This window comes from Vombatus ursinus, unplaced genomic scaffold, assembly GCF_900497805.2.
Source record: "Vombatus ursinus unplaced genomic scaffold, bare-nosed wombat genome assembly UNPS02006874.1, whole genome shotgun sequence".
Classification (NCBI taxonomy): domain Eukaryota; kingdom Metazoa; phylum Chordata; class Mammalia; order Diprotodontia; family Vombatidae; genus Vombatus; species Vombatus ursinus.
The window spans coordinates 5,575,596-5,603,302 of record NW_020946652.1 but is presented as its reverse complement, the minus strand read 5'-3'; the positions used below and the strand labels follow the sequence as shown (position 1 = coordinate 5,603,302).

The 27,707-nt window shown below is 43.2% G+C and overlaps 1 protein-coding gene across 1 annotated transcript in view; it reads left to right on the top strand.

Annotated features, from left to right (window-relative positions):
- Window positions 1–27,707, top strand: part of ATP13A5 (ATPase 13A5) — a 113,143-nt gene that overhangs the window by 10,370 nt on the left and 75,066 nt on the right. Inside the window, exons 2-8 of the mRNA XM_027848829.1 lie at window positions 16,200–16,373; window positions 17,621–17,764; window positions 18,198–18,268; window positions 18,399–18,479; window positions 20,761–20,830; window positions 22,648–22,782; window positions 27,510–27,582. Of these exons, the coding sequence (XP_027704630.1) occupies window positions 16,200–16,373; window positions 17,621–17,764; window positions 18,198–18,268; window positions 18,399–18,479; window positions 20,761–20,830; window positions 22,648–22,782; window positions 27,510–27,582 (748 nt within the window). The remainder of the gene's footprint in view (window positions 1–16,199; window positions 16,374–17,620; window positions 17,765–18,197; window positions 18,269–18,398; window positions 18,480–20,760; window positions 20,831–22,647; window positions 22,783–27,509; window positions 27,583–27,707) is intronic.

Here is a 27,707-nt window from a genome sequence, read left to right as displayed (position 1 = left end):
GTACTACACATGCACACACACATATACCCCTCACAACACCCCAACACCACACAGCACACACCCCCACACTCCCTCACATACACCCCTACCACACATGCACACACACATACATACAAACATATGCACATACACATACACCCATACCACACATGCACGCACATATACACCCCCCACCTCCCCAACACCACACAGCACACACCCCCACACTCCCCCACATACACCCCTACTACACACACACACACACACACACACACACACACACACACACACACACACACACACACGCCTCTCTCTTCAAGCCTTCCAGCCTCTCCTATCGTTTCAAGGCTGTTTTACAGAACAATATCATTCCCTTGTGACTGTAAAGGTGCAGCTGCCTTCAAGCCTTTGTGCCCCCGGAAGGGGGATGAGCCTTGCTCTGCTAGACCACAAAGTGGGGCAACAGATGCAGGTGCAGAGACCCATTTGGCCTTAACGATGACAAATCTCTGCAGTCTGTAGAGTCGGCTGCCCTGGGAGGCGGCAGCCCCCAACATTTTCAGTACAACTTGATTTATTTGGAGGTCTTTATGAAAAGGGCTAATGGCCACTCGTGCCTCTTAGGTCTCTCTGGCTTCTGGATTCTGTGACTCTATCTGGGGGAAGTGCCTGGGTGGCCAGTATGGGTCACTACTCAGCGGCAGCCTAGTCTAGTGGAGAAGACTTTGGATTTAGAATCCGGGAGACCTAGGTTCAGTCCTGCTTTGGGCATTTACTGCCTGTGTTACTTTAATTGCTTTATGCCTCACTTTTCCCATCTGTAAAATGAGGGGATTAGACTGAAAAGTCTTTTAGGTCACACCTACTGCAGATCTTGGATCTGATTGGGCTCTGTTGGTCATGTTTAGAATCTCAAAGAGACATTTCATATGGAGCCAGCCCTTCTGGAGACCCTGCTATTTCCCCAGCACTGTGCCAAGCTCTGGCCACATATAAACATAGCATGATGACCCAGAGAAAAATCCTACTGGGCTCCTTAGCACTGGGTGTTTGGTTAACAGAAACCAGAAAACAGAAAGTAAATGCTGAGTGACAGTATTTGATATGTGTTCCGTGACGTCACATCTCCCACCTCATGTCTGATCTCTTCTTTGCTTTCCTAAAGATACTAACATTAAGAGGTTTGACAAACATTAAGTTATCTCATCACAGCTGGCTCTCCTGAAGGAAGTAGGGGTGTACTCCTTTGTGGGCCATTTGTGGATACTGGGCAGGGACTAGACTCAGTGGCCCTGGAGTGACCAAGACATTTTCCACTGGTATTGGGAAGGGGGGAAGGTAGGGTAGGTCAGAAGCAACAGTTGCACCGATGGGACTCCTCACAGTTTACCAATACTATAACATTTTATTCTCACCGTAACCTTTGGTGAGATGGGGGTGCTCCATTTATTGTAAGCTCGACTTTGCAGATAAGAAAACAGAGGCTCAAGACAGCTACCTGGGCCCAAGGCTGGAGGTGGGCTTGGGCTCCTGTACAGACGTTGTAACTGCACCCCCTTAGAGATTCACTGTGAGGATATTCACTGTGGAGGCAAGGCCAGGAACTGGGCTGGCAGGGAACAGAGGTGAGTCAATAGGTTTCTTAAGGGATCAGGTGAATTGAGTGGGGCAAGTTGAGGGATTACTAGTGGGAATCAAAGCCAGATACTGGGGGAAAAGCCAGGTATCTGGTCAATAATTACCAAAGAGAGTAGTCAGGCAATGGTCTGTCTGAGGTCAGATGCCACACCTAGGATCTCACCCCAAAGTAGAGACTGTCCTGGTGGCACCTTTCCATGGAATGAAGTCTTCAGATGATGGCTCGGAGCTTTTGGAAGGAACGTGGAGGCAGCTAGGTGGCGCAGTGGATAGAGCACCAGCCCTGAAGTCAGGAGGACCTGAGTTCAAATCTGATCTCAGACCAAACACTTGACACTCACTAGCTGTGTGACCCTGGGCAAGTCACTTAACCCTGATTGCCTTTTAAAAAAAAAAAAAAGGAACACGAAGGGTGGAGCTCCACTGTTGTCTGAAAGGCTGCTTCCTGGGGCCAGTGCAGCCTGGCTCTACTAGGCCCATAGGTCAAATTTCCTTGCAGCCAGAATTCCCGGGTCTGTTGGGATCCCCAAGGCAGCCTCCCAGCTTCAGGGCAGGTAAAGGCAGGGCCTGGATGGGCTTACCCTCTCTGGGGTCCTGGCATCATCTGAAGTCTGGCATTATCTCTGGGTGGAGAATGGGTGGGGGGACCAGTCACACAGGGCTGCCCAGGTATCCTGACAGGTTAGGGGTTTCCAGAAGCCTGAGGCTCTGGCTGTGTTCTTGGGACATTTTCTCCATACAGAATTTTGGGTGAGGAGACTCCAAGCCTGGCAGAATTTCAAGGGCCATGAGCCCTCACAAGGTTTTCATTGTCTAGTTAATTGAATCAGGATTTCAAAAATTACTAGGAGAAGGCTGCCAGGACAAGGTTGTCACACTTGGTCCAGGAAGGGAGAATGGAGATGGAGGCCCTCGGCGAGACGAAGGAGCGCTATTGTTTGCAGACTGGCAGGTGGGGCGGCCTCTGCTTCTTCTGTTTCAGTGAAGTGCCTTACAGCTGGGAGGTTTGGCAGATGGGATCTCTCATGATGAAGGCCTGCCGAGCAAAGCGAGCTCCCCAGGGCTCCTGAAGCTTGGCCATGGCAGGCTCAGGCTCGCTTCCTTTCTGCTGGTTCTAGTCTTAAATAAAAATGGCAATTCATGATGGAATGGGGATTTGGCCAATATGTGGAGATACCTGAGATACAGAGAGGTTATCTGAGGAGGGACAGAGGCAAGCTTTGTGGGCTGGCGGAAAGCAGGCTGGGTCTTGGGTCAGAGTACTGAGGTCCACATTCTGTCTCTACTCACGCCCTGTGACTCTGGCTGAGTCATTTGCCCCTCTGATCCTCATCTGTAAAATGAGGTCCCATTTCTATAGCTTTCAAAGGGCTTCAAGTACCTCGTTTCATTTGCACCTCACAACAACCCTAAGAGTTAAGTGCTATCATCGTCCTCATTTTCCAGGTGAGGAAACATGTGGCCAAGGTTTATATGTAAAAGGGCAAACACATGGAACACACACATATATGTATGCCTATATGTATGTGTATATGTATGTGTATATATGTGCGTGTGGAGAGATGGATGGAGAGATGGATAGATGGATGGATGGATGGATAGATAAATGAATAGATGGATAGATGGATACATAGATGGATAGATAGATAGATAGATAGATAGATAGATAGATAGATAGATAGATAGATAACCAGCCAAAGCCTGAAGGGGTTTGGAATTGACTCTTACACTCTTCTCATTCCAGGCTCAGCCCTCTTCCTACCCATCAAATGGTTCTCCTCAAAAAATGGTATAAATAAACTCATGGTTGTCTCCCTATCAGTGACCATCCTTTTCTTTCACCAACATCTCTGAAATCCACTGGAAAGAAGATAAAAAGAACCATACTCAAATGATACTTTGCCCTGGTCCCAGCTTTGCCCAGCACTGCTCCCAGGACCCTGGGCAAACCTGGGCAATCTCCTCTTCTGAAGAAAGGTGTTTGAACTAAGTGATCTGTGAGGAAGGGAAATCAGGGCACTTGAGTTTATGTCTCACTATTGATTTAATGGGAAAGCCTTGTTATATCCCTTTCTCTCTCTGGGCCTCAGTTTGCCACCTCTGTAAAATAGGGAGGAGAAAAGCTAGATGGTTTCAGAGCTTGAACACTTTACATTTCCCTCTGCCTTTCCATATTGAAAATGTTGCTAGAATCACCCGCCTCTCTCTAACATACACACGTGCCCACATGTGCAGACACACACACACATTCCTTTTCCTCTTCTGTTCTCCAGTGCATTTCACCAGGGAATTAAGAACATCAGCATCAAGATGGGGTAGGCTTCCCATAGTCTGGAGAAAAGTCAGAGACTATTTGGAAAAATCTAAGGGGGTTTGAGGGTAATTGAGACCATCATAAAATAAATCAAATCCTGTGGCCGATGAAGGATCATTAAGTTGTTGAGGATCTGTACTGAAAAGGTCCCAGGTAGCTGAGTCTCTTTTCCAACCAAATGTTCAAAGTCTTGTTCCCAGCCATGTATCTCTTTGCAATCTGATAAATGACCTAGAAGGGAATGTTACTAAGCATGAAGAGGGACATTTATCAAGGATATGGAAATCATCATCATCTTTTCTCATCAGGCAATGAATCTCAGAAAGTTACTTTGGCATTGACAAGTCCATGTTCTTTTCCAACAGATGGCAGAAAAATCTGCCACCGCTTGGGTAATGAGGTGTCCTCAGCTATTATCTTCCCTCTCATTACCACTCAGACCTTCTCCTTACCTGGGCATATCTTCAATATGCACATGCCCCAGGCGTTCATGGACCCTAGTGCTGGCATACATGCATACTGCCATGTGGAGGCAGAGGGACTACAGTCACTGGTGGCATCCCACAGCAGCAGCTGCTGCCTGGGTCACGGGGAATATCGCTCATCATGACCGTAAACAAGGATGGATGATGGAGTCACTCCCTACCTCTGTGCCTCTTTTCCTCCTGCTTCTCGGCTCCCTCAGATTTCCCTGTTTATCTCACTGGTTTCCTGTTCACTCCACTTAGAGAGAGCTCATCAAGGTAAAGAATCACAGAATTTCTGTCTGTTTGCCATACACAGCCTTGAAAGAAGCCTCAGTATCCATCCAGATACCTAAAAACAGTCCCCTCTGGAGCATTCCTGGCAGGTGGTCATTCAGTCTTTCCCTGAAGATGGTCAGTGAAAGGGAGCCAATTATATTTAGAAGCAACCCCTTTCACTGTGTTATCTCCCTGATCATTAGAAGATTGTTCCTTCCTCTCTCATATTCTAACAGTCCAATGCATCTGTGACCTCATCTGCATGGGCATTCTTTCCAAGGACACAGATCATCACCCATCCCATATGATCTTTGTTGGTACCTGGTGGTGCTACAGTGCACAGAGTGCTGGAAGTGGACTCTGGAAAATCTGAGCTCAAATCCAGCCTCAGATACCTACTAGTTGGGTGACTCTGGGCAAGTCATTTCACTTTTGTCTGCTTCAGTTTCCTCAAATGTAACATGGAGATAGTAATAGCACCCACCTCCCAACATTGTTGTGAAGATCAAATGGATATTTGTTTAAAAAAACTGCTTATTGTGTGTGGCACATAGTAGGCATTATATAAATGCTCAGTTCCTCTCTCTCCCTTGTTTATGTTCTCAGATAAGTTTGCCACAAGGGTCTACCCAGTGGTCTGGGGGTCTTCCTCACTTTTTCTTCTGATAGTATGTCAATACAAATAAGTCCGTGGGCTGTCCATTAGCAGTCTTCACTTTTACTATGTAATCAGTCCCATTTCAATCCTATATTTGTTTGATGTAAAGATCTCCCTTTCTCCTCTATTACTCCCCTTATCTCAGATCTATTCATTTTATCCACGCAAAATTTCATGCAATAAAAATTATCCGCTGCATCTTTTGGGTTCTCCTCTTCCTTCCTCTTTCTTCCCTTAGTCTTACATTCTCTCCAAACCATAGCTATTAAAGGTTCTTGGTCTCATCATCTAGTGGTTTTTTTTTTATTAACATTCAAATTGCATAAATATTTGGAGCTTGTTTTGGCATGTGATGTAAGATATTGACATAAACCTAATCTCCACTGAATGACTTTCCAGTTTTCCCAGTCCTTTCTTACCTAATAAGACAATCTTCCTCAAGGACTTTCCATTTTGAGTCTATCACTCATCAGGCTATTGGGTTTGGCTGTTACTAGTTAGTTTTCGTCTTGCCTTTTCCATTGATTTGGTTTTCTGTTTTAAAGCCAGTACCAAAGGCTTTTGAAAATTACTGTTTTCTAAATAAAATCTGAGATCTTATGTCATTCTGATTCTAAAACGTCTTCCTGTGAGCTCCTGGAACTTTTATTCCAACAAATAATTGTGTTATCGTGTTGTGGACCTCTCTCATAGCTCTATGAACACAACTCTTGAACATCTGATTGGCATAGGATTGCATTCATATAATCATTTAGGTAATGTCACAGTGTTTGTCATATTAGTGAAAACTTCTGCTGGATTAATAAATATTCTTTCATTCGTTCTCACTTTTTACATTTTAAAATTGCTTTTAGATATTGTATTCTACAAATCTAGAGTTTATCTTGGTAAGTTCAGCCTGAGATATTCTTGGGAATTGGTGATTATTTTTAATGAGATTTCTTTTTCTATATTGCTTCTGGATTTTGTTATTGCTATGAGCAAACGAGGGCGATTTGGGAGATATTTTTTATATTGCTATTCTGCTGATTTTATTAATTGTCTCAATTAGTTTCTTGGCAAATTCTTGGGAGTTTTCTAAATAAACCATAATGTCTGTAGATAGTGCTAATTTTTCTCGTCTTTGACAATTTTATGCCTTTAATTTTTTTTTTCTCTTCTCCTTCCTCTGGTTAGTATTTCTTAGAATTATCAAATGTTAGTGGAGAGATGGGGCATCTTTACTTTACTCTTTTCCTACTGGTAAAACTTCAGATGCTTTCCCACTGAATACAATAGTAACTTGTAGTTTTAGATATATACTTTTTATTACATTAAAATGGCCCTTCTATGTCTATACTTTCTAGAGTTTTAAGTCACTTTGCTACCAAAGACTTTTTTTCTGCATGAATTGCTATAACCATGCCATTGGAGGTGTGGGGCCTTCCTTGTCATATATGGATTCAGGATGTGCTTTACATCAATTGGCCCCCATAAATCCCAATTGCAGCCCATTCACACCCTTCATTCATCTTTCTCTTAACCTTGGGGTGAGCTTCAACTCCAATTCTTTTTTTCCAATTTTATTTTTATTCAATTACATGTGAAAACAATTTATAACATTCATTTAAAAAAGTTTGAGTTCTAAATTCTCCGCCTCCCTCTCCCTTGAAAAGGCAAGCAATGTGATAGAAATTACACATGTGGAGTCATGCAAAACATATTTCCGTATTAACCATGTTGTGAAAGAAAACACCCCTCCACCCCTCCAAAAAAAAAACAACCCAAGAAAAATAAAGTAAAAAAAATGGCTTCTGCAATCTGCCTTCAGACTCCATCAGATCTTTCTCTGGAGGTGAATAACATTTTTTAAAAATCATAAACCCTTCAGAATTGTCTTGAATCATTATACGGCTGAGAATAGCGAAGTCATTCACAGCTGATTATCATTACAGTATTGCTATTACTATGCACAATGCTCTCCCGGTTCCGCTCACTTCACGTAAGTCTTGCCAGCTTTTCTGAAACCATTCTGCTCATCATTTCTTACAGTCCAATAGTATTTCATCACAATCGTATACCACAACTTGTCCAGCCATTCTCTAATTGATGAACATCCCCTTAATTTCCAATTCTTTGCCACCACAAAAAGAGTTGCTATAAATATTTTTGGACTGAGAGGTTCTTTTCCTTTTTTTAAAAAAAAAATCTTTTTGGAAGGCAGACCTAACAGTGGTATTTCTGGGTCAAAGGTAAGCACAAATTTGTAGCCCTTTGGCTATAAATTGCTCTCCAGGATGGTTGGATTAGTTCACAACTCCACCAACAATGCATCAGTATCACAATTTTCCCATATTCTCTCCAACATTTATCATTTTCCTTTTCTGTCATATTAGGCAATTGCTGGATGTGAGGTAGTATCTCAGAGTTGTGTTAATTTGCATTTCTCTAATCAATATCTCTAATCAGTAATTTAGAGCATTTTTACATTTGACTAGAGATAGTTTTGATTTCTTTGTCTGAAAACTACCTGTTCATATCTTTTGATCGTTTGTCAATTGGGGAATGACTCATATTCTTATAAAATTGACTCTGCCCTTTTTACTTTTGAGAAATTAGGCCTTTATTGAGGGACTCCCCCCATTTTCTGCTTTCCTTCTAATACTAGCTATATTGGTTTTATTTGTTCAAAACCCTTTTCATTTAATTTAATAAAAAATATCCATTTTACATCTTGTAACACTATCTCTTGTTTGTTCCTAAATTCTTCCCTTATCCATAGATCTGACAGGTAAACAATTCCATACTCTCCAAATGTGCTTATGGTATTGCTCTTTATATGTAAATAATGTACCCATTTGGACTCTATTTTCATATACAGTGTAAGTTGTTGGTCTATACCTAGTTTCTGCCAAACTGCTTTCAAGTTTACCTGGTCGTTTTGTTTTAATAGTGAGTTTTTGTCCCCAAAACTTGAATCTTTGGGTTTCTCAAACACAAGATTGCCATGGTCATTGACTACTATGTATCATGTACTAATCTAGCCTATGGATCCACCACTCTATTTCTTAGCCAGTATGAGATCATTTTGATGATTACCACTTTGTAATATAATTTGGGATCTGGTATAGCTAGGCTGCCTTTCTTTACATTTTCCCCCCATTCATTCCCTTGATAGACTTGATTTTTTATTCTTCCAGATGAATTTTTTTTTCTAGCTCTATAAAATAATTTTTGGTGGTTTGATTGGTATGGAACTGAATAAGTGAATTAGTTTAGGTGGAATGGTCATTTTTATTATATTGGCTTGGCCCACACATGAGAAATTACTATTTTTTTTTCTAATTGTTTTAGGGACAGTTAGGTGCTACAATGGATAGAGTCCTGGGGACTGGAGTTAGGAAGATTAAACTTCATGAGTTCAAATTTGTTCTCAGACACTTATTGGCTATGTGACTCTGGGAGAGTCACTTAACTCTGTTTGCCTCAGTTTCTTCATCTGTAAAATGAGCTGGAGAAAGAAATGGCAAACCACTCCATAGCTTTGTCAAGAAAACTCCAAATGGGGTCACAGGTCAGACATAACTGTAAAACAACTGAACAACAAGCACAGTTTTAGTTGATTCTCTAGTAATCTTCAAGTGAGCCATCTTATCATGGCAAAGCTAATATTGGTGATAATAGGCTTGTTTGACCCCTGATCTTTTTGGGAAGGCTTTTTAGCTTATCTCTTTTACAGATAGTGCATGCTGATGTTTTTAGATAGATACTACTTATTACTTTAAATAAAGTTCCATTTATTCCTAAGCTTTTTCCGATTTAGGTATCAGCACCATATCTACATTGCAAAAGGAATTTGGTAGGATTCCTTCTTTTTCTGTTCTTCCAAATAGTTTATATAGCATTGGAATTAATTTTTCTTTAACTGTTTAGTAGAACTCACTTGCAAATCCATCTAGTCCTGATGATATTTTCTTGGTGAGTTCATTGATGGCTCATTCAATTTCTTTTTCTGAGTTGGGGTTATTCAAGTATTCTGTTTCCTCTTCTGTTAATTGGGGCAATTTGCTCTTCTGTAAATATTCATCCATTTCACTTAGATTGGTAGATTTATTGACACACAATTGGGCAAAATAGTTCCTAATAATTACTTTAACTTCCTTTTCAGTGGTGGTGAATTCACCCTTTTCATTTTGATAATGGTAATTTGGTTTTCTTCTTTCTTTTTAAATCAAAGTAATAAATGGTTTGTCTATTTTATTGTTTTTTTAAATAATACCAACTTTTAGTTATATTTATTAGTTCAATGGTTTTCTTACTTTCAATTCTATTAATCTTTCCTTTGATTTTCAGGATTTCCAATTTGGTGTTTAATTGGGGATTTATAAATTGTTCTTTTCCTAGTTTTTTAATTACATGCCCAATTCATTGATCTGTTCTTTCTTTATTTTACTGATATAAGTGTTTAGAGAAGTAAAATTTCCTCTAAGTACTGCTTTGGTTGTATCCAATAAATTTTGGTTTGTTACCTCATTGCTGTCATTCTCTTTAATGAAATTATTTATTGTTTCTAAGATTTATTCTTTGACCCACTCATTCCTTATGATTAGATTATTTAGTTTCCAATTAATTTTTAATCTATGTGTACATGGCCATTTATTGAATGCAATTTTTATTGCACTATGATCTGAAAAGGATGTATTTAATATTTCTCCTCTTCTGCATTTGTTTGTGAGGTTTTATGCTCTAATGTATGGTCAATTTTTGTATAGGTACTATGTACCAGAGAAAAAAGATATATTCCTTCCTATTCCCATTCAATTTTCTCTAGAGAGCTATCATATCTAAATTTTCTAAAATTCTATTCATCTCTTTAATTTCTTCTTCTTCTTCATTTTTTTTTTTGCTTATTTCTTTGTTAGATTTATCCAGTTCTGAGAAGGGAAAATTGAGGTGCTCCACAAGTATAATTTTACTGTCTATTTCCTCCTGTAACTCATTTAACTTTTCCTTTAAGAATTTGCATGCTATGCCATTTGGTGCATATATGTTTAGTATTGATATTACCTCTTTATCTATGATGCCATTTGACAAAATGTAGTTTCTCTGCTTATCTCTTTTAATTAGATCTATTTTTACTTTTGCTTTGTCTGAGATTCTGCTTTTTTTTTTAACTTCATTTAAAGTGTAATAGATTGTGTTCCAGTCCCTTATCTTTGCTCTGTGTATGTCTCTTTATGTGTTTCTTGTAATTAACATATTGTCAGATTCTGGATTTTAACCCACTCTGCTATTCACTTCTGTTTTGTGGGTGAGTTCATCCCATTCACATTCACAGTTATGATTATTAAGTGTATTCCCCACCCACCCCTCTTTGTCCTTCTCTCCTTTCACCCTAACCATTCTTAAAAGTTTTTTGCTTCTGATAATTGCCTTCCTCATTCCACCCTCCCTTCTATCAGCACCCACCTCCTCTTAGCCAACACTCTTCCTTACTTCCCTGTAGGTAAGATAGATCTCTATACCAAAATGAACATGTATTCTCTCTTTGAGCCAGTTCCTATGTGAGCAAGGTTCCAGTATTGCTTACCACCTCCCAACTTTCCCACCAGTGTAAAAATTCTTGTTTTCATACCTCTTTTATGTGAGATAATTTACATCATTTTACATCTCTCTTTCTTCTTCTTTCAATGCATCCCTTTTTCTCATGCCTTAATTTTTTTTATATTATCCATCATAACCAAGTCACACTCATGCCCTCTGTCTATGTATACTCCTTCCAAATGCCCTAATACTGATAATATTCTTAGAAGGTACAAGTATCATCTTCCCATGTAGGAATGTAAACAGTTTAACCTAATTGAATCTTTATTATTTCTCTTTCTTGTTTTCTTTTTTAAATTCTTCTCTTGAGTCTTGTATTTGAAAGTCAAATTTTCTATTCAGCTCTGGCCTTTTCATTAGAAATGCTCAAAAGTCTGCTATTTTATTAAATATCCTGTTTTTGGATTATACTCAGTTTTTCCTGGATAGGTGATTCTTGGTTGTAAACCTAGCTCCTTTGGAATATCATATTCAAGGTCCTCTGATTCTTTAATGTAGAAGATCCTAAATCTTGTGGTATCCTAACTGTGACTCCATGGTATTTAAATTGCTTCTTTATGGCTGCTTACAATAACTTCTGCTTGACCTGGGAGCTCTGGAATTTAGCTCTAATATTCCCAAGATTTTTAATTTTGGGATCTTTTTTCAGGCAGTGGTTGGTGAATTCTTTCCATTTCTATTTTACCTTCTGGTTCTATAATATCAGGGCATTTTTCCTTGATAATTTCTTGAAAGATGATGTTTAGACTCTTTTTTTCCCCACCATGGTTTTTAGGCAGTCCAATAATTCTTAGATGGTCTCTCCTGGATCTATTTTCCAGATTGGTTTTTTCCCAATGAGATATTTCACATTTTCTTCTATTTTTTTTTCAGTCTTTTGACTTTGTTTTATTGTTTCTTCATGTCATATGAAGTCGTTAGCTTCTACTTGGCCAATTCCGATTTTTAAGGAATTATTTTCTTCAGTGAGCTTTTGTACATCCTTTTCCATTTAGCTAATTCTACTTTTTGAGGAGTTGTTTTGTTCGGTGAATTTTTGTGCCTCTTTTACCATTTCGTCAATTCTGCTTTTTAAGGTATTATTTTCTTCTATATTTTTTATGCCTCCTTTACCAAGTTATTCACTCTTTTTTCATGACTTTTTCATATCACTCTCATTTCTTTTCCCCAATTTTCCCTCTACCTCTCTTATTTGATTTTTAAAAGCCTTTTGGAGTTTTTCCAGGAATTTTTTGGGTTTCAGACCAATTCACATTTTTCTTTGAGGCTTTGCATGTAAATATTTTGATACTGTTATCTTCTTTGGAGTTTGTGTTTTGATCTTCCCTGTCACTATAGTAACTTTCTAGGTTCTATAGTAACACTCTTTTTGTGTTGTCACTATAGTAACTTTCTAGGTTTCTATAGTAACACTCTTTTTGTGTTGTTTGCTTATTTTTCCATCCTATCTCTTGACTTTTCACTTTATGTTAATGTTGAGCTCTGCTCTCAGGGTGGAGGGGGACTGTCCCAAGCTTCAGGTTTTTTGTGCTGCTGTTTTCAGAGCTAGTTCTGGTGGTCAATAAGTTTTCAGTTTTTCCAAAGTGGTATGCTATAAGGAGAGGTGTGGTCACTGCTCTCCTGGCCTGTGCTCTTGTCTGTGAGTGAACAGAAACACTTTTTTCTACTCTGAAACTGTGACCAGGGTCCCTGTCCCTCTGTAGCCACACACTATAGTGTGTTAGTTCTCTTTCTTGCTCTGGGAATGCAACCCAGAAACACATATGGGCAGTACAACAGAGTCCTCCTCCAAATGCCAACAAAGGGTCCTCTGTAATCTTCTTTTGATCAGTTGTCTATGAGCTGAGTGGTCCAGAAGCTGCCACTGCAGATCTCGTCACCCCAAAGACCTGCTGCTGACATTGAACTGGGCCCCACTGTCACCCCTGTGAGATAAACCTTTCCTGCTGACTTTCTAAGTTGATCTGGGCTGGATAATTGTTTCATCCCATCTTTTTGTCGGTCCTGCTACTTCAGAATTCATTCTGAGACCTTATTTTAACTGTGTTTGGAAGGGAATTTGGGAGAGCGAGTCCCTGCTTTTATTCGGCCACCTTGTCTCTGTCTCTCCTTCAGCTCCAATTCTTAAGATACTTTTAGGTTCCACGTTTCACAGCCTATAATGTCACTGGGAGAATATTGGTACGAGAGGTTGGTTCTTTGATTCAGAGATGAAATGACTAAGGAAACAAAGACTTGAGCTTCCAAGCATTTCAATTTATTAAACAACGCATGCCAATTGCATAACAAATTGAGACCAGGCCCATTATTCTGCTCAGGGCTAAAACCTGAATACAGGAGGAAAGAGATTTTTATACATTAAAAAAAAAATTAACAAGATATAACCCAGGATATGAGATTAGGTGATCTGATTTCTAACTGGAGGAAAGATTAGAGGCTGAGCCAACGGGTGCAATTCTCTGATATCAGAAAAAGAGGTTTCCCACTCCCCCTAAGTGCCTGTATTCAATGAAAGAAATGTGGGAACAGTAACTGACCAGTATGGAGTTAGTTTTCAGATAAGACATATGAGTTGCTTGAGATGTACAATTGTGAGAAAACTCCTTGCATCAATCTTTGAATCTCACCAGGTTTCTGGTCATCATAACTCAGGTCCTTGGGTAAGGGTCTTTAAGCAGCAGATAAGGGTGGTCCAGCTTCCCAGACACTCAGGGCTATGTTCAAACAACGAAATAAAGTTTACTCTCAATTCCCATAGTTGAATAAAGTTTTCTCACAAGACAGAAATAATTGAATTGAAAGGAAACTGGGCTAGCTCCAGAATTGTCACAAGATGAAGTCAGTGTGACTCACTCAATTCCCACAATTCCCTCAATTCCCTCCTCCTTTGATTCCTGGGGGAAGAGGCAGCCCCTCCCCCATGAATCCCTTGTCTATAAGCCAAATAAATAAGATTTTTCATACATTCATAATTGGAATTATGTAAATCAAGTTACAGATCAAACTTCTTAGAAGGCTCACAATGGACTAATTTTGAGAGGGGAGATTTATATGTTACCAAAGTAACCAAGAAAACTTAAACATAAACATCATGGAACAAAAGTCAAAGTAATGCAATAATGATCATCAATTTTAAGTACCTACTATGTGTTAGGCACTGTACTAAGTTCTGGGTTACAAAAAGAGGTAACAGACAGTCCCTACCCTCAAGGAACTTATATTCTAATCGGAGAGATAAGTAAACATATGCAGTATATGTTTTGTATATGTTTTATATACATATTATATATATTATATATTATACATTATATATTATATATTATACATTATACATTATATATTATATATTATACATATTATATATTATATATAATATATATATTATACATATTATATATATTATTATATACATATACATATATACATATTATATATATTATTATATATATATTTTTTGTATTTATTTTGTATATATCCTATATATAGCATAAAGAGGAGATAATTAACTAGGGGAAGGCAATAGAATTAAGAGGGATTGGGAAAGGCTCCTGGTAGAAGGTGAGATTTTAGCTGGGACTTAAAGAAAGCCAGGAAGGTCATTAGTCAGAGAAGAGGAGAGAAAAGTGATCCAGGTATGGGGGACAGCCAGAGAAAAATTCTGGAGTTGAGATAGTGTTTTGTTTGTGGAATAGCCAGAAGGCCAGTGTCACTGGATTACAGTAAGGTATAAGAAGACTGAAAAGGTAGGAGGGGGCTGGGTTATTTGGAGGCTTTGAATGCCAAACAGGGAATTTTGTATTTGACCTGGAGACCATAGGGAGTCACTGGAGTTTGAGTGGGGGGTGTATGAGAGAGATGATACAAAAGTGAAATCACCAGGCCTTGGCAACAAATTGGATATGGAGGGGGGCTGGTAAGAGATAGTAAGGAGCTGAGGATGTCTCCTATGTTGTGAACCTGAAGGACTGGGAGGATGGTGTTGTCCTGTACGGTAACAGGGACAGCAGGAAGTGGGGAGGATTTAGGAGGAAAGATGATGAGTTCTGTTTTGGACATTTTGAATTTAAGATGTTTACTGGATATCTAGTTTGAGATCCAGAATTGGAGATCGGGAGAGAGATTGGGACAGTACCAAAATGGTGGTAATTTTAAATCCATGGGAACTAATGAGATCACCCAGTGAAACAGTATAGAGGGAGAAGAAGGCCCAGGACAGATTCTACATTTAGAGGGTGTGATAGGGAGGAGGATCCAGCAAAGGAGATGAGAAGGAGCGGTCAGAGAAGGGGAAGGATGACTGGGAGAGAAAGATCAGGTGTCCCGAAAACCAAGAGAAAAGAGAGTGTCAAGGAGGAGAGGGTGACCCACAGCATCAAAGACTGCCGAGCGATCCAGGATAGTGAAGATTAAGAAGGGGTCACTGGATTCGGCAACTACGAGATCGTTAGTCACTCCAAGAGGGCAGTTTCAGTGGAACGATCAGGTCGGAAGCCAGGTTGTGAGGGCTTGAGAAGAGGGTGAGGGGAGAGACCGTGGAAGTCCCTGGTGTAGATGCTTTTTGGAGAAATTTGGCTACGAAGGGCAGAAGAGACACAGGGCGATAGTTAGCAGGGATGGAAGAGTCCAGTGAGGGTTTTATCAGGATGGGGGGGTGTGTGTAGGCACATGGTGGGGAGGGGACTCCTGGTCAGACGTAGACTGCAAAGTACTTTAAAAGCCAAATGGGAATTTGTGTCTGATCCTGGCGGCAATAAAGAATACCAGGAGCTTTTTGGATCAATCAATATCAGTAAGTATTTATTAAGCGCCTACTATGTGCCAGGCACAGTGCTAAGCGTTCAGGGGAATGATGTAGTCAGACTTGTCCGTGTTGTTCATACTCCAGAATCTGAATGAAGCTGGCATTATGTGATGCTTTTCTTCGCCCATTTTCAGTTTTTTAAAAGAATAAAGCTCTTGGAATTTAAAAAAAAGGGGGGGCTGAGAAAACATTTGCCCTAAGCCCAGGTCACTTCAGAGTGAGCGTGTGGTAAATGGTCATTCCTATGCCAAGCACTGAATCTGGCCTGGCCTGCGTCCCTCCCTCCCTCCGACTTCTGCTCAAGCTCCTGCTCACTGGCTCACTCCAGCCCCGTCTTGTTCTGGTTCTCATGCCGAGGGAATCAAGGAGTGGCCAGGCCATACTGGACAAGCCAAAACCAGACCGCTCCCTGGTCCTGACCCTGCTTGTCGGCTCCGGATTGTCTTGAGGGAGGCTAACAAGGCTTTCGGTCTGCCCCCCCAGGAGGCGTTTGGGTACCAGACCCAGACTCTGCGGAGAGCCCTCTGCCTGCTGGCCTCCGTCCTGTCCTGCGGCCTTCTGAGACTTGTTTTCTACTGGCGTCCACAGTGGAATGTGTGGGCACACTGTGTGCCCTGCCCCTTGCAAGAAGCCGACGTTGTTTTGCTTCGCACAACGGTAAGTGCCCCTTGTCCGGCACGCGACAACAGGTGCTGAAGCCGGGCTCGTTCTGGGTGTTTTGGGCGATCGCCAAGAGGGGGATGCCAGGACTGAAATCCTGGAAAAGAAGCCCACCAGCGAACGCTCGGGAAGGGGAGACCCTGGCCTTCTGCACTGAAAAGGTCTCCCTGGAGGCTGTGACTCCTGATCTGAGCTCCTCTTTCTCCCCCACCCCGCCCTCCCATCACCTTCCTCCCCTGGGGATTCCTCCTGGGGCCAAGTCACCAGGGGAAGTGGCTGCCGCTGTGTCCTGCCCCCTCCCCTTCCCAGACTTCGGGGTGGGGTGGGGACTGGGAAAAGTACCGACTGTGGAGTCAAGACCAGCGCCGATGTGGATAATGCGGGGCACCCCTCCCCGCTTCTTAAGGAACTGCAGACTTATTCATTGAAAGAAGCCAAGCGTCTACTTTGGGTCAACCACTGGGCTAGGTGCTGGGAAACAAAGGCAAAAATGAAACAATTCCTGCCTTCAAGGAGCTTGCATTCTTCAGGAAAAAAACTGTATTTAGATCTTTCCTAGCTGTGTGACCGTGGAAAAGTGACTTATCATCTCTGGGCCTCTGGCAACTCACTAGGATTCTGGTCACCCTGATGAAATCTCCATTTTACAGATGAGAAAACTGAGGTTCTAGCAAGGTGAAGTGATTTATTAACACAGCATCACTAGACCAGTCAATGTTGGGGGCGGGGCAGGATTACAAGGCCCGGACTTTTTTTTTTTCCTCACCAAACCAATTACTTTGCAACCTCCAGCAGTCATTTAGCCTTCTCTGACCTCAGTTTCTTCATCTGTAAAATGGAGACAATATTTTTCCATTACTACCCACTTCACAGAAAGCTTGTTCTGAGGGTCTCATGAGTAGAAGGTAAACTCCCAGAGGTCAGAGACTGTTTGGTTTTTGTCTTTGCTTGTAAAGGTTAACGCAACATCTGACATATTAATGAATGCTAATGGCATCACGATGAATGAAATGGGATTCAGAAGACTGATATTAAGCGGTACATAGTGTAGGCTATTATTGCAATTAAAATCTGTCTTTTTAGTACATTTCAAGATAGAAGCTGTTCAACATTGGTACTGGCTTCCCAGCTCTGGAAACTGAAGCCTGAGGCCTGAGCTCAGAGCCTTGTACACAGTAGGTGTGCAATCAGGACAACGGCTTGGAGTACTGGGGAATTGGCTGAGCTCAGGTATCTTTTCCTAGGATGAATTTCAGAAATACACAAGGAAGAAGGTAGTCTGCCTGTACTTGTCCGTACTGAAGAGCCCCATAAACCCCAAATCAGGAGACATTGTGGCCGACCGTCAGTCAGTCATAAATAGAGCCGTACTGAAGCCCGAGCTCAAAGTAAGTGGTTTGGAGAGTGAGGTGGGAGTGTGGGGGAGTGGTTAGTGCCCTGAACTGAGTCAGAAGACAGACTTTGGGGCCTGGTGGTGACTCTTACTAGCTGTAGGGCCTTGGACAATAGCCCTTGGGAGACTCAGTTTCATCTACTCTGCTATGGGAACAATACGAGGTTTGTAAACCATCAATTGGGGATAAAGTGGAATACAGGGTACACAGGGTGAGAATGGGAGAAGCGGAAGGGACCCTGTCATTTAACAGATGAGGAAACTTCGGCCCAAGGGGGAAAAGGCTGGCCTTGGGAAACTCTGATCCTGGGGTTAGGGCTGAGACTCAAACCCATATCCCCTGATAGGAAGGCCAGGAAGCTTTCCACTGGAGGGCAGGGGGTGCCTTGAGTGGCTCGGCTGTGTCCTTCTCACCTTGGCTTTTACAGGTGCGATGTATCCAGGTGCAGAAAATCAGGTACGTCTGGGACAACGTGGAGGAACGATTCCAGAAAGTCGGGTAAGTCTGACTGTAGCTTACAAAAGCCCTGAGTGGGTGGGGAGTGGCAAGGGGTCCCCGTTAGAGGCACAGAGGCCATGGGAGCGTGGTGTCACCAGCAGCTGAATCTGTCTTTTTGTTGACACCACAGGCTTCTGGAAGATAGTAACTCCTGTTCTGACATCCACAACACGTTTGGATCTGGCCTGGGGAAAGAAGAACAAGAGATCAGGTAGGGGGGTGAGGCTTCTGAAGAATCACCTGGCCTCTAGAAAGTGGGAGCTGCACTGTTCCTCCCTGCGGGCTTGGCCAGCCTTTCATTCTCCTGTCTTATTCTCCCTCTAGGGAGGTGAGACATGAAGAAGGGGTGGCTTCTCCTCAGATACATTTGTCAAGCAAGGAGACAGACTAAGGCATGGAACTACTTTGAATTTGTCTTGAAAGGCCCTATCTCTTTCTTGAGAATTGAATCTCTCAGGACCATCTCCTAGGCATCTTCTTCCCATGGAACTCTTGGATCTCATCACATAATCAGCACGATCACCCTCAGAATCTTCAGGGAATTATAGAGATGCCTAGAGAAGCTGATCCAGAGAGAAGACAGTTGACTTTGGGGTCACAGAACTGGAGAGTTGGAAGGGACCTTGATGGTCATCTAGACAGTGGCCAGAGGTCAGGCCTGGAGTCAGGAAGACTGGAGTTCAAACCCTGGCTTAGATACTCACTAACCTTAGGCAAAAATCATTTAACCTCTTTTTGCTTCAATACCCTCAACTGTAAAAGGGAAAAATGAGATCATTTCTATAATGTGCTCAGCACAATGCACAGTAGGAGCATAATAAATGCTTCTTCCCCTCAATACATGCAGTTCATCTAGTCTATCAGTGACTTATCTGATGCCACTCAACAGGTCAGAGCCAAAGAGGCTGATCTCGAATTCTTGGTAGGGGAGAATGGATTGTATAAATTCATGGTGTTAGAAAAATCTGAAACGAAAATCTACTAGAGGAGTGAGTAAAGGAAAGCCTTTATTATGCTGCTCATAAGAAGAGGGCACGCCACACTCTAGTGGCACATGAGCCCTGATACAGCAGTAGAATCAATTTTTTTTTCCCTTTTTTTTTTGGTTAGGCAATGGGGTGAAGTGACTTGCCCAGGGTCACACAGCTAGTAAATGTTATGTGTCTGAGGCTGGATTTGAACTCAGGTCCTCCTGAATCCAGGGCTGGTGCTCTATCCACTGCGCCACCTAGCTGCACCCTGGTAGAATCAACTTTTTAATGGTTAGTAAGATCCATACTCCACCCATCTGAGCCCAGATTGGAGCAGCTCATCTGAGTTACACTCTTCCTGACTGCCCATTCCATGTTCCTCCATGTCATGTTAGTTCATGTGTCCCATGCATCCCATGTTCAAAAATGGTGGCTATCTTCACCCTTGCGGTGTGTCAGTTAATATTCAATAAGCTTATTAAGCAAGCACAGTGGAGAAAAGCCTTTGCCCCATCCTTGACCCCAACAGAATGCAACTGGTTTAGCCACCAGGGCTCTTTCTTAAGAAACTAGTTGTTTGCAGAATATTTGGGGCACTTTCTAATTGGTTGAGGGACTATCCACAAGATCTTGGAAATCCTTCTCAGAATTCCCTTGTTCTGTTGTGGAAGCCTTTCTCACAATGGGAATGGTAATTTCATTTTGACAACAATCTCAAGTGTGTGAATGGAGAATGTTGCACAACAAAGCTGAAAAGATAGAGGCAGAAAAAAGAGTGCCCTGAAAGGCTTTGCATTTGATAAGAGTTTAGCAATGCATTGATCATTATACAAAGAGCTCTCATTTAGAGTGCCAAAACATAATATTAATAGATCATCCAAAAACAGTGGGATTCATTCTTAGTCTCCTCTTTCCCATTTTCTGGCCCTGCCACTGCAGAAACATAAACCCCCACCCACAGGAGCGGGCACCAATTTGTTTTAGCTTCCTGGGTTGACATGGCCCATGGATTCATCACCTTTTGTACAACCTACTGTTGATTTACCTTTCCAAACTTAGTCTTATTCTTGGTCTTATGATAGTAGCCGCAGTGTGCTTTGGGAACCACACTTGAAGCCTTTCCACCTTGGCATAACCTACTAAAACTTGAGCTCCACATTTGTGGCCTTTGGGGACCCAAGGTTGATAAATTTATGACCAGGGTAGGAAATAAATTGGAGTACTTCCATGGCAAAACATCCTGGGGATGGGAGAATGAGTACATGTTTGTACTCACGTAATACATGTAATATGTATTTTAAATGAAATGATTTTGCAGAGAAAATTCAGCCTCAACCAGGTGCAAATTCATGTATTTTGGGGGGGGCATTTTGATGATCATTTAAAGAAATGATGAAACCCAAAAAGGAGTTGAAGAGAAGAATGAGTAAAAGTTGTTCCTATGAGCTGAGAGCTGAGCTGAAGAGCCGTGCCTTGCCTTCTTTGCTGGCATCTTTCTGATGAATGACCAATGTCTTCCAGGAGGTTCATCTGTGGCCCAAATGCCATTGAAGTTGAGATTCAGCCTATTTGGAAGCTCCTTGTTAAACAGGTAAGCTGCTGCCAGCCCCACTTTTTCCATCAGCTTCCCTCCCTCTTTAAAGCTCTTCTAATCAAAGCCACTAGCAAGCTGTCTTCTGTACTAAATGCCATTGCGGCTTCAAATAACTGCCCTGGGAGCTTTTCCTAGAAGCTGCATTTTTGGATCATGGAGGCCAGGCCCAGGGTCTAAGGAGGGTTCCTTGGCAATCCACATTAGCTTTCTGGGAACTGGTCTGTAAATTCCTAAGATTATAGGCCTGGAGAGGGGAAGAATCTCAGAGACTAGCTAGTGAAATTACTTTATTTTATGGCTGAGGAAGCTGCCCTCCCCCACCAAGTTAAGTGTCCACAGTCACACAGCTAGCTAGTGAAATAGCCAGGATCAGAACCCAGGTCCTCTGGCCCTACACCCAATGTCCTTACACTGTCCCATGCAATAAACAAAATCTAACCCTTCTTTCTTCGGGTTTGGTGTCAGAAGGCGAGTGAGTAAATGTCAATTTACTAAAGGGCTCTGAGCATCGAGTGCAAAGCACGACACTAAATGTATCATGTTGCTCTTCCTTCGGGAGTTTTTCCCCGCCAATATGCCAGTGAGTATTCTTGAACACAAAATAGCATCAGCATCCTTGCAGAATTCACTGTACAACCATCTTGCTCTAAGCAAACAGAGTTGCTGTTGTTTGTAAGTAAAGCGGGTTAAAGCAGAGACAATGACAGTTTACGGCAGCGAAGTGATAAAAAATAAATGAGAGGGAAGGAAGAGTTCCTAGAGCTTTCAATTCCCCTTCCTGGAGAACTTACCAGTAAGACATGTAAGTGATTGTGGATGAATAGCTCTCATTAGCCAAGGCTGCAGATGTCGCCTCATTTCCAGAACCAAAGTGGAACAGGAAAAGTTGCATCAACTCTGCCAGTGGGAGAAGAAAGCAGCAAGGACAGGATTGCCTTGAGCCAAGGGGCTAGTGTAGACATCATTGCCAGCATGTGCCTCTCCATGCAAAGAGTTCCCGGGCACCTCTGATAGCATCGGGAACTCAAACTGAGGACCCCCTTCTACCATGGTGTTCAGTCTCCAGCCTCGCTTAAGTTTCAGCCAGTTGGGAGTCACCAAAGCTTCTTGAGACCACAGATACCAAACTGAGGAGAGCTCAGATCATGTCAGGGGCAGCTGGGGGCACCGCAGTGTGCAGAGTGCCAGGCCTGGAATCAGGAAGACTCATCTTTCTGAGTTAGACAGTTCCTGGCTGTGTGACCCTGGACAAGTCACTTCACCCTGTTTGCCTGTCTTTCCTCATCTGAAAAATGAGGTGGAGAAGGACATGACAAACCGGTCCAGTATCTTTGCCAAGAAAACCCCAAAAGGGGTCACCAAGAATCAGACACAACTGAAAAACAATTGCACAACAGCGACAAAGAGATCGTGTCAAGAGACAGTGGAATGCCTGCGTGGAGGGATTCTTGGTGAAGGGCAGAGGGTTGAGTCCTGCCAGTGACTCTCTGTGTGACTCTTGAGTCAAGCCTTAGGCCTCCTTGTGCTCAAGGTCTCCTGTCATTCTTGGCAGAGCTAGAGACTGACCTGATTCCCGGGGTGTCCCGGGAGCTCCCCGAGAATCGCCATGAAAGGTCTGTTTATCCTCATCTATTTTTCAGTGCATTGAAAACAGCAAAGAACACTTCCCAGGGCATCGCAGACTGTGGGCTCTCTCCCAACACTAGGAGGCTCAGACTTTTTAATGAAAGATGACCCGCTGCCTTCTCGACCCTTGGGGCCCAGGCAGTGGAGAAGAGAGACTTTCCAGGCCTAAGGGTGTCTTTCCCTGGCAGGTTTTGAATCCATTTTATGTGTTCCAAGCCTTCACCCTGACTCTCTGGCTGTCTCAAGGTTACATCGAATACTCCATAGCCATCATCATTCTGACCATCATCTCCATTGTCTTAAGTGTCTACGATCTCCGGCAGGTAAGGTCCCCCACTGCCATGTCAGGGAGAGCCCTCCCTTCTCTTTCTTGGGCTCTGCTTCTGCCCAGCAAGAAGCAAAGTCCAAGAGGTCTGTGCGCCAGTCTGCAAGCGTCTGAAGAGGCTTGAGCTGTGTGGACCAGGCAGGCAGAACTGGGTGGGATCCTGGGAAGGTGGAAACGAGAGAAGTGCAGGCAGGAAAATCTTCCTAGCAATCTGAACTTTCCCAAGGTGGAGCTGGGGACTTCCTGCTCACTGGAAGGCTTGAAGCAGAGACTGGATAAGAGCGTTGCTAGGTCCGATGGGGAGGGAGGGGCCTCGTTTTTTCAGAGCCCTGTTTGCCCTAGATTCCGGGGTACCTGAATTCTTGGATTCTGTAAGTCACCTCTTAATCATCTAGCTGCTCCTTCTAAAGGATATTTTGCACATTCACCCCACCTACCCCTAGGTCTAGAACAATAAAAATCCCATTGAGATTGGCTTTGCTCTTGGAAAGGGTGTGGCCATCTCCTCCCCCAGACTCCTCTCACTATCCCTGCAACTTTTCAAAGCAGAATATTCCTTCCTGGTCACTATTTCCTTCCACAGTGTTGTCTCCTGCATTAGAATGTAAGTTCCTTTAAACTGATTATCTATCTATCTACCTATCTATCTATCTATCTATCTATCTATCTATCTATCTATCTATCTATCTATCTACCTGTCTGTCTGTCTACATCTATCCTCTCTCTCTCTCTCTCTCTCTCTCTCTCTCTCTCTCTCAATACTCTCTTCACTCTTCCAAAGAGAACTGGCTCAGTCTCAGCTGTCAGCATTCTAATGATTCCCTTGAGAGGTTGGGCAAGACTTTCTCTCCTGCGGTCAGTATGAGCTGTCATTCCAGGGTGTTCTTCCTACTGTTGGCCTCCATTAATTAATTCCCCAATTTCATTTCACCCAATAACACTTATCAGTTTTTATAAAGGAATATTTGCTTCAAAAGTATAGCCAGAAAATAAGTACAAAGATGTCCCCCCTGCCTTGGGAGGGACACAGTCCCCTCTATACCATCTGGCTAGCGGAACGGTGGGCTAGCAGGATGGAGCCAGGTGTATAATGCTCCAGATTGCCGGGCTCTTCCCCTAGCACCCTGATGCCTGCTTAGCCCACTTTTCCTTTGTCATTCCAGGTGGTAGGCTGATGTAGATAGATTGGATCAAGAGCTATAGAGATAGAGATAGATAAGTCATTAAAGAGAGCCTAGCATTCGCCAGGCACTATGTTGGGTGCTGGAGAGACAATACAAAAAGAGCCAGACATTCCCTGTCTCCATGTAGCTTACATTCTAGCAAGGGCAGCTAACACATAATGGGGGGAGGGAGTGGCGTTGAGGGGTAGAAGTGCAGGCCAACGAATTTTTTTTCTCTTTTCCGATTTGCAAACGTATGTTAAATGCTGTTCTGAGGCATCCCAGAGCCAGAGAAATCCAAATAAGGATACTGAAATTTTCTTTGGGGCTGTACTTTTAAGTTATGTTACTTAGCTGGCATTCTCCCCATGACCCCTACGTCTCTCACCCCTCCATCCAGGACTCAGTTGCTCAGCCTGGAGACTGGAATTTAATCCCTTTACCATGGTAATAGAACAGCAAATTGATCAGCATTTCCTGAAATTCTACCTTTGTGACTCAAAGGCTGAGAAGCAAATATTTGTTGACTTGAATTAGACTGAACAAACTCTCACCAGAGGGGACAAACTTAATTGCCAGACTTGACTGATGAAGTGGTTGCTTGGCAGGAATGACATCTCTGCCCAGCTCACCAGGCCTGGTACCTGCATTTCACTGGCACAGGTTTACCTGATCCATATTTCAGACTCAAATAGCTAAATCCAAGTTCAGACAGAACTGGCCTGGCCTCCCTCGTCCCCACAGCCAGATCAAAAGAAGCTAAGATGCTTCCTGGCAGCCGTCCGCATGCCCAGGCTCACCTCTAGGCTTTGTCTCTACTCTTCTCCCTCTTAGGCACCCACCAGGCTTCCCTCTCTTCCTCACTTTCCTAACATCCCAATTCCCTCCCTCCACCACAAGAGCTCCTTCTCCAGCTACATGCTATGGCCTCCTTGAAAATTGACCTTCTCCCTTCAATCTCTCAGTGGTCTGGAGAAGAAAAAAAGGGCTTTGTTGACTCACAAGCACCAAAAAGATAGGAGGCCTTATTATTACGATGACAACATTTTAAACAGTTAATCTATGGTATTTGTCCACATTACAGGTGAACAAAGGATTGGGGGAGGGGGGAAAGAGTCCTGGGTCCTGAATTCTGCTTGCAGTCTTGCTTCTATGGGAAATGCATCCTAGGAGTCAAATAGACTTTGAAACAAATGTATGAGTAAGACGCTTCTTGCCTGTCCTGGGCTCGGATTAAACAAAACCCAAACTCTAGCTTTTGTGGCCAATCCTGCATCCCCCCAAGGGGGCCAGTCTCTCAGAGTGTGTCCACAGTGAGTATTGGGGCACAAAGTCACTGAGAGGAACTGAATTCAGCTGCAGGACAGTTCTCCAACTATGATATGTTGGACTTGGCTGCTGGATACTTGATTCACCCGACATTTAACGAGCACTTACTGTGGACAGGGTGCTGGACTTGCTCTTGGTACTACAGCCGCTCCAAGGAAACTGTCTTCATCTTCAAGGAGCTTCCTCAGGGAATCCCTTGAGTAAATAGAAAAATAATTATGAAGTAATTTCAGGAGAAAAAGTGAAGCATCAGGAAGTATCCTGTAAGACACGAGTCAAGGCTTGGAGGAAGCCAGGATTTCCCAGAGGTGGAAGTGAGGGGGCTAAGCATTCCAGGCACTAGGGAGAGAGAGAGAGAGAGAGAGAGAGAGAGAGAGAGAGAGAGAGAGAGGGCGTGGGAGAGGAGTAGAACGGAGAGACAGTAGGTCAAATCTGGTCAGCTCACGTAAAACGTGTGAAGAGAAGTCAGACAGAATCAGCCTGGAATGGCAGTAGAAGCCAGATTGGAGAGAGTATTAAATGCCAGGCTGAGAAACTTGAGGTAACTGAGAGCCACACCAGTTTCTTGGGTGGGGGAAGTCAAAGTTAATTAAACCTGTGTGTTAGAATATTAATTTGCTAGCTAGGCAGAGAATGGATTGGGGGACTTGGTGCCCAATGAGGAAGCTATTGAAACAGTTCAGGCAAGAGGAAGTAGGAGATTGAATCTGGATTGATGGCTTTTCGAGTGGAGAGAAAGGGATATGTGTGTGTGTGTGTGTGTGTGTGTGTGTGTGTGTGTGTGTGTATGTATGTGTATATGAAGAATGTTGAGGATGAAGAGTTGACAAACCTTAGGGACTGACCAGAAGTGGGGGAGGGGAGTGAGAGAGAGAACGGTGAAGAATGACTCTAGAAGTCCAGTTGACCATCAAGATGATGGTGGCTTCAACAGAAAAGTGATATTTAGAAGAGGGGAGAATTTGAGTCAAAATATAATGAATCGTGTTTTGGACATTTGGGGTTTGAGATGCTATAGGACATTGAGTCAGAGATGACCAGAGAGCTGGAGCATCTAGAACTCAGAGAAAGGTTGGGGTAGGAGGTGAGGAAGTGAAAGCATCCAATCACTTGATGAGAACTCGTTAGGCACCTATCACATGCCAGGCATTGTGCTGTCTCTGGGGCTACACAGATAAAGACGAGGCAGTGCCTGACCTCAAAGAGCTTATGATCTAATAGGGTAAGCAACCTGAACATTGTGAGAGGGAGAAGAGAAACGGCATGAGAGCGGCAGAGAAGGGAAGCGCCACCTGAATGTTTTCCGTTTTGTCTTTTGGCCTTTTCTTTCTTTGATTGTGGGAGACCAATGTGTTTGTAGGCACCAAAAAGGAGCCAGAAAAGAGGAAGGGAGGGAATGTGGAGGGGGAGCTCAGGGGTGATGAGGGGGAACCCCAAAAAAACACTTCCCCATTGGGGAAAGCCAACAGGTGGATGGGGTCCAGAAGCCCAGGGAGGGGTTAGTCTTGTCAAGAAGAAGGAGAAGGATCATTTCTTTGTCAGAAGCTGAAGCAAAGGAAGAGAACCAGGGGGATGCTATGTATTGTGCTGGGAGGTGTGGATGAGGGTTGGATGTGAGCTGTCAGGGAGAAGATGGAGCTTCCAAAGGATGTTTCCTCAAGAAAGGAGATGAAGTCCTCTGCCAAGAGAGAAGGAATTGGGCGGGGTATGAGGAGACTTGAAATCTCTGCTGTGGAGGGGCTGGTAGTCCCTAAAAGGATTGCCAGATAGTGATGGAGACTCGGTTGAGATTAGAAAGCATGAACTTGCAGTGAGTGCAGGTGGTGCAGTCACGTGACTTCCAACCTCAGCGTGAGCAGAAAGGAGAAGACAGACGATGGGAGGAACCCCGGCTGAGGGTGTGTCTTCCAAAGAGCCACCTTTGTACTCAAAGATGAAAGCTGTGTGCAGTGAAGAACTCTAGGAGGAAGGCAGTTGGTCCCTAATAGAGCAGAGATTCCAGAGGGCACAATGGAGCAGGGTAGATGCAGGGTGGAGCCAGAGGAGGATGCAGATGGGGGAGGGGGAGGGCTTTGGTGGCCACGGTGATGGGAAGGCTCAGAGCATTAGGAAGGAGAGGATGTTTTATGCCTCAGAAGACACTGGCTCTGAATCACCAGGGGAGCAGAAGCTGGCCTTGTCAGGAGCTTGCCCTTCTGGGATTCACTTTTGACTTTGACGTTGAACCCCACAGCAATCAGTCAATCTGCACAACCTCGTGGAGGACCACAACAAGATCCAGACCACAATACACACCAAGGACGAGGGTAGGCAGCCTTTTCCTTTGTTTAAATCTTCTGTTACCCCACTTTGGAATTCGTTTCCATTTATGACTTCAGTCTCCTCAATTATCTGACTGAAGAGATTCAGTCACCCCGCCCCAACCTGACTG